This window comes from Physeter macrocephalus, unplaced genomic scaffold (genome assembly GCF_002837175.3).
Source record: "Physeter macrocephalus isolate SW-GA unplaced genomic scaffold, ASM283717v5 random_79, whole genome shotgun sequence".
Classification (NCBI taxonomy): Eukaryota; Metazoa; Chordata; class Mammalia; order Artiodactyla; family Physeteridae; genus Physeter; species Physeter macrocephalus.
In genome coordinates, this window is record NW_021145365.1 from 115,761 (window position 1) to 127,416 (window position 11,656).

At 57.4% G+C, this 11,656-nt stretch overlaps 2 protein-coding genes across 3 annotated transcripts in view; one reads left to right on the forward strand and one right to left on the reverse strand.

Moving 5' to 3' along the window:
* Positions 1-2,289: 2,289 nt before the first annotated feature.
* On the forward strand, positions 2,290-7,396 carry FUZ (fuzzy planar cell polarity protein). Of its 2 annotated transcripts, XM_007112447.4 has the most exons (11): positions 2,290-2,753; positions 3,013-3,134; positions 3,413-3,497; positions 3,719-3,787; positions 4,013-4,117; positions 4,941-5,138; positions 5,285-5,380; positions 5,732-5,838; positions 5,914-5,978; positions 6,061-6,135; positions 7,141-7,396. In XM_007112447.4, exons 1-11 carry the CDS (start codon positions 2,643-2,645, stop codon positions 7,365-7,367), a joined length of 1,260 nt encoding a protein of 419 aa, XP_007112509.2. In that variant the 5' UTR covers positions 2,290-2,642; the 3' UTR covers positions 7,368-7,396. The 2 variants fall into 2 exon arrangements, with proteins under 2 accessions (XP_007112509.2, XP_007112510.2); XM_007112448.4 differs by lacking the exon at positions 5,285-5,380.
* A 52-nt stretch (positions 7,397-7,448) lies between these two features.
* The window catches only part of AP2A1 (adaptor related protein complex 2 subunit alpha 1), a gene marked incomplete at its 5' end in the record, with an annotated part of 7,333 nt that continues 3,125 nt past the window's right edge, over positions 7,449-11,656 (reverse strand). The window contains 9 exons of the mRNA XM_055082317.1: positions 7,449-7,851; positions 8,230-8,364; positions 8,594-8,663; positions 8,756-8,872; positions 8,961-9,082; positions 10,558-10,658; positions 10,761-10,843; positions 10,949-11,005; positions 11,342-11,407. Of these exons, the coding sequence (XP_054938292.1) occupies positions 7,774-7,851; positions 8,230-8,364; positions 8,594-8,663; positions 8,756-8,872; positions 8,961-9,082; positions 10,558-10,658; positions 10,761-10,843; positions 10,949-11,005; positions 11,342-11,407 (829 nt within the window). The remainder of the gene's footprint in view (positions 7,852-8,229; positions 8,365-8,593; positions 8,664-8,755; positions 8,873-8,960; positions 9,083-10,557; positions 10,659-10,760; positions 10,844-10,948; positions 11,006-11,341; positions 11,408-11,656) is intronic.

Here is an 11,656-nt window from a genome sequence, read left to right on the forward strand (position 1 = left end):
ATTAGGTGATATGACATTGTTTTTGTGACATTGGTGGTTTCATAAGAGGTATGGGTAGTCTTCAAGTATCTTCCCTCCCCCACAGAGGAAACAAATTAAAACAAAGATGCAGTTGGAATCGAACTTCCTGCCCCAGATGGGACTGCACTGGCATTACCAAGAGCCTGAAGGCGGCTGTGATTTGTAAAACTTAAGTGTAGCTCCCCAGCTAAGCTAGAGCCTTCCAGGGCAGCTGATCTAGTTCCAGGATAGTAACACTCCTGACAACCTGCAGAAGTAGAAGTGAATCCTCCCTAGAGGACTCTGATCAATATCACAAAGACCACCAGCGCAGAGGCAAGCATTGAAATTAGAGTCCACAGAAACAACAGTTAACAGATGTAGGTCCCCCACCTCCAGGTACTGGAATTGTCAGGTTCATAATGAACCACAATATACAAAATAATAGGAGAAATAACGGACATTAAGTTATCTCGTGCTGTGTAACAAATTACCCGAAAACTTAGTGGATTGAAACAACAACATTGTTACTTCGCAGTTTCTGTAGATCAGGAATCCAGGCATGGCTTAGCTGGGTCCCCTGCTTCAGAGACTATAATCAAAGTGTCAGCCAGGACTGTAATCACCTCGAGGCACACTAGAAAGGATCTTCTCCCATACTCATTCTTGTCATTGTTACCAGGGTTCAGTTCTTCACAGGCTATTGGCCAGAGGTTCCACGTGTCACCCCCCAGGGTCCTTGGACTTTTTTTTTTTTTTTTTAATAATTTTTAAAATTTTATTTTATTTTTAGCTGCATTGGGTCTTCATTGCTGTGCGCCGGCTTTCTCTAGTTGCGGCGAGTGGGGGCTACTCTTCGTTTCGGTGCACGGGCTTCTCATTGCGGTGGCTTCTCTTGTTGTGGAGCACAGGCTCTCAGCGTGCGGGCTTCAGTAATTGTAGCACGTGGGCTCAGTAGTTGTGGCTCGCGGGTTCTAGAGTGCAGGCTCAGTAGTTGTGGCGCACGGCCTTAGTTGCTCCGCGGCATGTGGGATCTTCCCGGACCAGGGCTCGAACCCATGTCCCCTGCATTGACAGGAGGATTCTTAACCACTGCGCCACCAGGGAAGCCCCCTTGGACCCTTTAATCAATAAACATTTTTAAGAGGCCAGACAAGAAATTCAGGTAAGCCTTTATTGGGACTCTTGCTGTAGCAGGAGGGAGCGAAAACAAGAAAGAGGTGCCCTTGTTTGCTCCGCGAGGGGGAGTAAGCCGGTTCCTTAAATGGGGTGAGGGGAGAAACAGTTTTTCGGTAGGAAGTACTCCAGGAAGTAGGAAAATTTTAAATTAACCTGGAAAGATGATCTGAGAGACAAGAAGAAAGAGGGAGAGCAACATGAATCATAAACATTTACGTAATTACAAATAAATATTGCCTGCATAAAATAAGAAATGTATTCAACAAGGGCATAAAAAAAGTCAAACTAGGGGCTTCCCTGGTGGCGCAGTGGTTGAGAGTCCGCCTGCCGATGCAGGGGACACGGGTTCGTGCCCCGGTCCGGGAAGATCCCACGTGCCGCGGAGCGGCTGGTCCCGTGAGCCGTGGCCGCTGAGCCTGCGCGTCCAGAGCCTGTGCTCCGCAGCGGGAGAGGCCACAACAGTGAGAGGCCCGCATACCGCAAAAAAAAAAAAAAAAGACGAAGTGTATTTATACGGTTTCATGAGAGAAAGAAAGTTTGAAAACAACATTAACACAGTAATCATATTTGTGAAAACGTGAATATTCTGTGTTAAACTGTAAAGCTTTTATTTTAGGGAAAGGATTTTGGGAGGAGTATTTTCACATTCTGCACAATACACTATCATGTATAAATTCATTACAAATAATATCATTTTCCGATTCTGGAAAATAAAGGATTTCATCTTTCTTTTTCTAACAGCAAAAACAACCATGCCATTTGTGGGTTACTAGGCAACGCTCGCCGGACCAAACCATCCTCGAGGGTGAGGGGGGGACTCTAAGGAAGTGCTCGGGATTCGTCATGCGGCCATCTTTGAGAGGGGCACAGCTGTTTCCAGCCTTAGAAGGGAACTAGGACTGAATGGTGGTTGCTAGGCAACGCCTAGGCACTGTCGCCATCGTTGAGCGTGGCATACTGCTGCCACTACAAAAAGGAAAGCCAAGCCAAAGCGGTTGCTAGGCAACGCCTCGGCACCGTCGCCATCTTTGAGTGTGGCACGGCTCTTTGTCAATTTAGAATGTGAAACGTACTAGTTTACGTGATGGTTAGTAGGCAATACCTTGGTGCAGTCACTACCTTCAAGTCAGGCTCTTCATTCTCTTGGTTAAATAGAGTCAAACCGCTTCAAGGAGCTACTAGGAAGCTTCGCAAATACAATTAGCCGCCATCTTTGTTAGGGGTATTGTGACTTCCGGCTGGGGCGGAAGAGAGCGTAACGGGGCTTGGGGGAGGTGCTGGAATAGGAGTTGATGGGGGTTTGAGTTGGATGAAGAAGGCGGGAATCCAGTCCTCTTCCAGTCAGCTCCCCATCTCGCCCTCTGTCGGCTTCGGACCGCAGCCTGACTTAGTGTGACTACCGGCATGCTCCAAGGCGGGCATTGACTTGTCCCCACGAAGGGACTGGGAAGCGGGGGTTCCAAATGGGGGAGGAGGAGACCGAAGGCACCGTACATCTGCTGTGCCTCGCGGCATCCAGCGGGGTCCCTCTGTTTTGCAGGAGCAGCCGCGGCGGCGCCCCCGCCCGCCAACAGGTGGGGCCCCGTGAGCCTGGATCTCCGAAATAGAAGGGGTTTAGATGCTTGGACTCTGGGTCTTCAAGGGAGTAGGGGCTGGGGAAGTTTCAGAATTGAGTTTGGAGGGTCGAGGGTGCAATTGACCAGTGATCCTGGTTCCCCGAAGAGGAGAGGCCAGGAGATCTAGAGAGAGGAGGGGGTTGGGGACCTGAGTCATTGGTTCCCATAGAGGACAGGATTTGGGGCCTCCTGTCTAATGTCCCCAATCTTTCCCCAGCTCCCATTCTCTGTCATCGGCTCCCTCAATGGAGTCCATATGTTTGGGCAGAATCTCGAGGTGCAGCTGAGCTCTGCGAAGACGGAGGACACAACCGTGGTGTGGAAAAGCTTCCACGACAGGTCTCCAAGGGTAGCTTGGGGGCAGGGCCAGGGTGGTAGCCCGTGTTGAAGACGACCCCGAGGCCATGCAGCTCTCCAACGCCAGCTGTTTACCTGGCTGTGGGATCTTTGACAAGTCAGTTACCCTCTCCGATCCCTGAGTTTCTCTCAATGAAAAGCAGGTTGTGCTCGGGCATGGATGTAGCTGGCATCCAGGATCAAGGGCATACCCTACTCTACTCCCTGCCTTGTTTCCTTGGCCTGGACTCATTCTTCCTTCTCACCTTCCTTTCTCACAGCATCACCCTCATTGTTCTGTCATCTGAGGAGGGCACCTCGGAGCTGAGGCTGGAGAGACTACTCCAGATGGTGTTTGGGGCCATGGTGAGACTCCCCAACCCTCTTTTCCAATCCCAGGAATCTGAACTCTCAGCATCCCTCTCCCTCAGGACCCAGGAATCCTGGAACTCAGTCCCTCCTGCCTCGGACTAAGGAGTCCAGATCCCCAGTTTCCTCCTCCTGCAGACACAGAAGTCTGAGTTCCAGCCCCTCCTGTCTTATAACCAGTTATCCAGGTCCCCTGCTCTCCTATATGGTTCTTCTAGGTTCTTCTTGTGGGACTTGAAGAGCTGACCAATATCCGCAACGTAGAGAGACTGAAGAAGGAGCTCAGGGTGAGGCTGCAGGACGTGAGGATGGGAAGTTAGGATACCTGGTTACTGATATTTGGGAACTACAGTTCCCAGAAGCCCCCGGGGCAGCCTGACCCAGGGGGTTCAGGGGGCAGCTTGGTTGTCTGACACCCCTCAGCAAGGCCCAGTAGGGCCAGTTTTCTGAGGAGGAGGCAGCAGATCTGGGTACCACCTGGGTCCTAGGCTTCTTCATTTTCCCTCTGCTAGGCCAGTTACCGCCTCATCGACAGCTTCCTTGGGGACTCGGAGCTCATCGGGGACCTAACCCAGTGTGTGGACTGTGTGGTTCCTCCAGAGGGGTCCCTGCTGCAGGTACTGGGAATGCCTTGTAAACTCTTAAAACTGTCCCTCTGGCCCTGGCTCAGTCCCCATCCTCTCACCCTTGGACCATTGCCTCAACCTCTTCCTATCCTTTTGGCTTCTAGTCCAACCCCCGCCTTGACCCCAGAGGGATCTTTCTACACCGAGAGCTGCCCCTGCCCCTCCCCTGGTCACAGCCCGCCCGTGGCTTTCCATCACCCCCAGGACAAGGTCTCAGCCCCGTAGCCTGGTGTTGAGGACCTGAGGAATCTGACGCCCGCCAGCCTGCTCGCCCTAATCTCTACCAAGTCCACAGTCCACCCTCTCTCAGCTGCCTCATGAGCCTCACAAATCCCCCCAGTCTCCCAGCTTCCCTGCCCTGGCACATCCTGTTCCTTCTGCCTCGGAGATCTCTATCTCCCCTTCCTTAAATATTGCTCTGGATTCATCTGGCATGGCTTGCCTCCCAGCATTGTGACTCTCGGCAGGTGACTTGACCTCTCTGAGCTTCAGTAGGTTGTAGATTGCGCCTACCTGGCATATAATACAACGTGATAAATCGTAGCTGCTGCTGTTACAAGTATTAGCTTCAGTACGACGTGTCAGGCTATGTAGCATTCACCCTACCTGTTTAATTTCACACTGTGACTTGGGATGGTACCTCCATGTGAAGGGGAAGGAACTCAGGCCCAGGGAGGGTGAGACACATGAGCATGGCCACCAGGCAAGCTTTGAATTGTATGGCCGCCTCTTCCCACTCCTTACGCACCTGGGAAGTCACTGTCGGCCCTGTTCAGGCCTCCTGACTCGCAGCCGGCCTGCCTCCCTTACCCAGGAAGCCCTCTCTGGGTTCGCCGAGGCTGCGGGCACGGCCTTCGTCAGCCTGGTCGTGTCGGGCCGGGTGGTGGCAGCGACAGAGAGCTGGTGGCGGCTGGGGATGCCGGAAGCCGTGCTGCTCCCCTGGCTGGTGGGATCCCTGGCGCCGCAGGCCGCTCGCGACTACCCGGTGTACCTGCCTCACGGGAGTCCCACGGTGAGTGAGTGGACGGGGCGGGCAGGGGGAAGGTGGGGGCGGGGAGGAGCGCGCAAGGGGTGGGACCTGGAGGCTGTCTCGAGGAGGCGGGGCTTGCGATGAGAAGGGGAGGAGCTCCGGCCAGCCCACCCTGCGGGCTGCCTCAGGTGCCGCACCGGCTTCTGACCCTGACGCTCCTGCCGGGCTTGGAGCTGTGTCTGCTCTGCGGGCCGCGCCCTCCCCTCAGCCAGCTGGATGCACAGGTGAATCTGGGCTACGTCCCGCTCTTCCCCTATTTCACCTGATACCCGCGAGCCCCGGCCCTTCTCTGAGCACCCTGACCCGCGAGTGCGCTCTTTACGCTTGACTCGCCCTTGGTCCCGCCCCTGCCCCTTAGGCCCCGCCCCCTTGGAGCTGTGCTCCAATCACCGTCCCCCCAGCTCGGCCCCTCTTTCCCTCTTACGGCATCCTTCCAGGCCTCGCCCCTTCCACGGTCCCCTCTGCCCTCTGCCCTTGTGGTCTCCTCCCCTGCCCTGGCCAAACCGCCTTCTCTCGGTATCCCCCCCGACCTCACCCACCGGCCCCGCCTCTCTCGCTGACCACGCCCCCTGCAGCTTCTGGAGCGCTGGTGGCAGCCACTGCTGGACCCGCTGCGGGCCTGCCTGCCGCTGGGATCCCGAGCGCTGCCCGCGGGCTTCCCCCTGCACACGGACATCCTCGGGTAGGGCTCAGACGGGGGAGTGGGTTGGGGGTCCTCATCCCCTCTTTTCTGGCCGTGACACCTCTTTTCCCACAGGCTGCTGCTCCTCCACCTGGAGCTGAAACGTTGCCTCTTCACGGTGGAGCCCTCGGGGGATAGAGGTGACTGAGAGGCGGGCGGGGCCGGGAGGGGCGTGGGCTGGGGAGGGGCTCTCTGTTACCCTGTCCCTCTTCCCACCTTCAGAACCGTCTTCTGAGCAGCGTCGGCGCCTCTTCCGCTCCTTCTACACCCTGGTCACCGCCACGCACTTTCCACCAGGTCAGCGGCGGGCACAGCGCCCCCTTTGCACAGGCTGGGACACTGTGTCCCAGCTCTCACAAGGTGATGGTGGGGAAACTGGTAGGAAAAGCCAGCTGTGAAGTGGGCGTGGCTGTCTGTGAGGACTGGGCAGTGCACACTGACAGGAAGGCTAGGGAGGGGCAGGGAGGTCCCAAGCTGCAGGTTTCAGGACCTCCTGGCTAATTCTAATAGTTAACACTGAGGCTTCATGTCCTGCCAAGTGCTTTTCTGTGTAGTGACCCACTTCATCCTCATAGATGAGAGCTATCTCCTGTTACGTCATCATTCCCATATTATGGATGAGGAAACAGGCTCAGCTAATAAGCAGCAGAGCCACGATTCAGCCAGGCAAGCCTGGCTCCCCCATCCACACACTCCTGCTTTAGTGCTGCAAGTACACGCTTTGCCCATAGTCTTGGGTGGAGTAGGGGTGGTAGATTCCACAGAGCCCAGGTCCGGAAGGAAAAGTGTCACATACGACCTGTGAGGCTCAGAGAGACAAAGGAAGGGGCCTAGAGTGACACTACCACCCCAGCGAAGACCCTGATGAATGTAACAAAATGGTAAAAAGCTCCACCTGGAAGGGGCAGACGACTGTCCCTTCCTAGCTATGCGGTTCCACCTCCCAACCTGCTTCCCACCTGTAAGTTGGGCAGGGTCCTCAGAAGGGTTACGGGAGGTCTTCCCTGGAGCCCAGCGCCGGCACCTGGGAAACATCTCCTGCGTGTTTATGATCTGTATTGCTAAGCAGATTAGCTAGGGCTGCACACACAGTGTCCCCAGGAAAGTAGGGGACTGAGGCTGGGTGGGAAGAGGAGGAGAAAGTCCGTGATCTTCTCAGGTCCTGACAGCTGGCTGGAGCTGTAAGGCTCTCCTCTGTCAGGAGTCAAACTTAGGCCCAGGATGGGGGGTGGGTCCCGCAGGTTGGCATCCTAGTTGTCCAGGCCCCACTGGTCACCTCGGCCCTCCCTGTCCTTCCTTCAGAGGCGGGGCAGCCAGAAGAGAAGGCGGAGGAGGTGGTCCATCGGGCGCAGGTACCGAGAGCCTGCTACCTCGTTTTGGGGGCTGAGGAGCCAGGCACAGGATGGCGACTGGTGGCCCTGCAGTTGGGGCCACGGCGGTTGCTGCTGCTGCTGTCTGCTCAGAGCCCCACGCATGGGCTGCGGGGCCTAGCCACCCACACCCTGCATGCCCTCACCCCACTCCTCTGACCGCTGGGTGTGAGCGCCAGACACAGACAAGGACATGGGGCTGTTAGCGTCTCTCTGTTTATTCGCTCACAATAATACACAGCCCCTGGACAGGGAGGGGGCAGGAGGGGCTACGACAGGGTGGGGTGGGAGGGGAGGACGTTCCCACTTCCCTGGCCCCTCTCCCCTCTGTGCTTTGGGGGGGAAAGGGAGGGAGGGGGCTCCCCCTTACCCCCCAGAATGTAAACAGCAGCAGATGAACAAAAATAAAAATACAAAAGGCTGGAGGAAGGTCCTAGGCACCCCCCCGACCCCGGGGTCTTCCCTGTCACCAGCGGAGGTCCCCTCGCTGCCCCATCCACCACGGCTGCCTCAGTCCTAGTGGCTGCCCAGTGCCGGCCACATCCCCGGGGGCAGAGTCCAGGGCTCAGAACTGCTGGGCCAGAAGCTCACACAGGTGACGGGAGACGGGCTCCTTGCTGGTGCGCAGGGTCAGCCGGTACATCTGGGGGGACGGGGGCGACTCAGGGAGGAGGCAGAGAGGATGGAGAGCCCGGGGCGGGGGGTTGAGGGGGAGGATACAGGGAAGATAAATGATGAGAGGAGAGAAAAAGGATCAAGGGATCAGAAAGGTGATAGAAAGGACGGGGGAGACAGAGATAAAGAATAAAAGATAAAAAAGAGGCCACAAAGGGTGGAAGGGATATGGAGAGATGAAAATCAGGGAGGAAAAGACAGAGGAAGACCAGAGGATGGAGAGACAGGAGAGGGAGGAGACAGGGACACAGAGCAGAGGCATGTGATTAAAAGAACACAGTGAGGCAGGAGGGGGCCGGGTGCAGAGAACGCACACACAGCAGGGAGCCTCGCAGACCCCACTCACCTGAGCCTGGGCATTGGGCTCCAGCCGGAGCAGGCAGCCCACCTGCAGGGCTTTAGTCTGGATGATTCCAGCCCCCACGAAGTTCTCTGGGTTGGGGTCCACATTGTCCAGGAGAGCAGAGCCAAACCCCAGGAGCTGAGGAGGAAGCGGGGTAGCCGTCAGAGGGTGCCCCATCTCTGTTAGCTCCCAGACAGTAGCACACCAGTTCCCCCAAACCCTTTGGAGTGGAAACTGGCCCCACTTTACAGATGGGAAAACAGAGGCTCAGAAGTTGAGCAGCCACTGCTCCCCAAATCCCAGAGTTGGAGAGAAAGGCAGGGCTGGGAAACTAGCCTCAGTGCCTCTCCCGTCTAGCGTCTCTCACCTTGGCCTTAGTGACCTCCGCGTCCATGGGGTGGTTGGCTTTGAAGATTTTCTGTGCCTCCTGTTGGGGGCTGGGGGCCGGGAAAGGTTCAAGTCAGGGATCTGGAAGCCCCAGCCCCGCCCACCCTGAGGGCGGCTTTGGCTCCGCCCCCCCGCGGCTCACAGGCTCAGCTGCTTCCAACGCTGGAAGAAGTCCTGGGCCGCCATCTCCGTCGGCTGGAAGAACTTGTTGATGGTCACCGGGAGCTTCAGGGTGAGGGATTGGGGGGCGCCCCCGTACCTGGCGGGAGGGGAGGGAGGGCTCGGTCAGACCACACCCTCGCCCCGGAATCCCCGCCCACCCGGCAGCGCCCCGCCTCCTGACTCACCGGAAGCGCACGGACAGGAGCGGGGGCGTCAGGAAGTCCCGCAGACACTCGATGTTGAGCACCTGCTGTACCTGCGCCCCACCGTCCACCTGCGAGGCCACCCGCTTGGTCTGCACGGCCAGCTGTGCCCGCCCGTGGTCAAGGAAGCCAGAAACCGGAGCGGCCCGGGAGGCGGGGTGGGGTGGGGGGGTGGGGAAGGGACTTGACCATCATCACCTGATGGTTCTGAACTTTCCTGGAAGCCCCAGCCTGCCGGCCCTTCAGGGGCCCGGCGCGGCCGTCCAGGGCTCATCGTACAAGGCCTAGCTCCAAAGTCCTTCCTAAGCCAAACCGCTGACCTAGGTGCCTTCTCTGGCCTTCCATGGTGGGCTCAGCCACCTCCATTATGGTACAGGTCACACCGTGGCTCTGAAGGCTTGGGGTGGGGTGGTGGGGAAGGGACTTGACCATCATCACCTGATGGTTCTGAACTTTCCTGGAAGCCCCAGCCTGCCGGCCCTTCAGGGGCCCGGCGCGGCCGTCCAGGGCTCATCGTACAAGGCCTAGCTCCAAAGTCCTTCCTAAGCCAAACCGCTGACCTAGGTGCCTTCTCTGGCCTTCCATGGTGGGCTCAGCCACCTCCATTATGGTACAGGTCACACCGTGGCTCTGAAGGCTGACCTGGGTTTGAGTCCCAGCTCTTAGCACCTCGCTGACTATGGGCAAGTCACTTAACCTCTCTTAGCCTCATCTGCAAAATGGACGTAGTGTCCTCGGCAGTCAGGGAAATCATCCAGCACAAGTACTTCTCAGTGTGTGTGGCACAAGGTAGGTTCACCAAAATGGTGGCAGTTAGTATTGTCACCATCTACCTTTGTGTCAACAACCCATTGGCAAGGACGGTGTCTTATGTCTCTCTCCCCCGGGCCCTGCCCAGCACAGAGCTGAGCCTACAGGAGGCCTCTGGAAATGCTGAATGAACCAAAGAACTGAAAAGGTCCTCAGGTTATAGGGTCTAACCACTCTAATTTCCAAATTGTGCAAACTGAGGCCCAGGGAAGGGGGACAGGACTGACGACACTGCTCAAGCAGTTCCTTTATGCCAGCCACCCTTCCAGAGTCTTCGAACCACACGGATCTTCAAAACCAGCCTGTGAAAAGCAAGAGGAGGATCTACACTTCACAGAAGGGATAGCAAGGCTCAGACAGGCCAAGTGACTGGCCCAGGTCACACAGGAGAAGGCCGTGGTTGGCAACAAGACCCCCAGGCCTGGCTTTCGAGGGCAGTTGGCACTGGAATCATGGGTGTGGAGCCCGATGGAAGACGAGGTCAGGACACGGGAGGGGCCTGACAGGGACCAACTGAGGCCCAGAGCAGCTGTGATTCCGGAAGTAACACCTCCTGCATCCCTGTCACATCATGTCACTGTCATCTCCTGTCCTGTTAAGGAGGCCCACCCCATCTTACAGATGACACTAAATCTCAGAGAAGTACCATGGACTCAGGCTTTCAAGTAAGACGGCCAAACAGGGGTCTGGACCTGGGTCCATCTCCTTCCCAGCTGCCAGGAAGGTGGACCCGGAGGGGCGGGGCTGGAGCCAGGGGGCTGGGCCAGGCCAACAGGATATGAGTCTGGAGGTCTCCAGGGTGCACCACGGTGGGAGAGAAGTTCTGGAACTGCACTGAAGTCTTGTTGCCATAGAAGAGATACATGCGGCCTGTGGGGGGTGAGGAGAGGTAGGGCTCCTTCTGAGTTCCTTCCACGCCCTCCCGAAGCCAAGGTCTCCCCGAGACTTCACCCCATCGCCCCCTGGACGCACCCAAGTTCTGCCGGAACTCTGACTTGACTCCAATCTGCAGCAGCTGGTTCTCAAACAGGACCCCGTTGTTCCTGCACACGAACCTGGGTGGGGGCGGTGGGAGCTCAAGGTGACGGGTGCCCACCTGGCTCCTGCTCTGTGCTTCCCACTTGTCCCCACCGCCCTCCCCAACCTCACCCACGACTCACTTATTCAGCAGCTCATCGGCTTCCGGGATGGGCGGGCCAATGTCCTCAGGACCTGGGCTGCAGGTGGGAAAGGAGAGAGATGGGCAGGGGCTTGGGGGGCTAGAGGTAAAGGCCCAGAGCTAGTGGTGGGAGATTGCAAGCCCTGAAGGAACAGAATCCATATACCCAGATTCCCCAAAGAGCCCCAGAATCAGACTGGCAATTGCCTCTAGTGGGAATAGGACCCTGGCAGGTACCGTCAGCACCCCGCTACCCTGTATCGGACGGCCCTGATTTTCACTCCCTTCTAATTCCTTGCAGCTCATCTGGAGAGCCTGATGAGAGCTCCCAGTCCCCTAACCCTCCCTGGGGACATGGGAGTCTGCCCCCCAACCCCCTGAGGCCACCCCTTACTCAGCAGCTGGAGCTGGGTCAGCCAGCAAAGCCATGGGGCTCTCAGGGGCAGGCGGCTCCAGCTCGCTGGGCCATCCAATCCCAGAGCAGACAAGAGAAGACAGGCGAGGCAGCAGCCAATCCCAGAGAGGCAGCAAGAGGGCGAAGAGAGAGGGAGTGGGGAGGAGGGAAGGAGAGAAGGAAGAGCAGGCTGAGACGCGGTGACGGGAAAGGACAACACAGGGTGGCCAGGGTCAGCTGAGAGTCCAGAGTGGCCCAGAGGGAGGCAGGAGGCCGGGGGAGGCGGCAGCCAGGGCGGACAGAGGCTCAGGGACA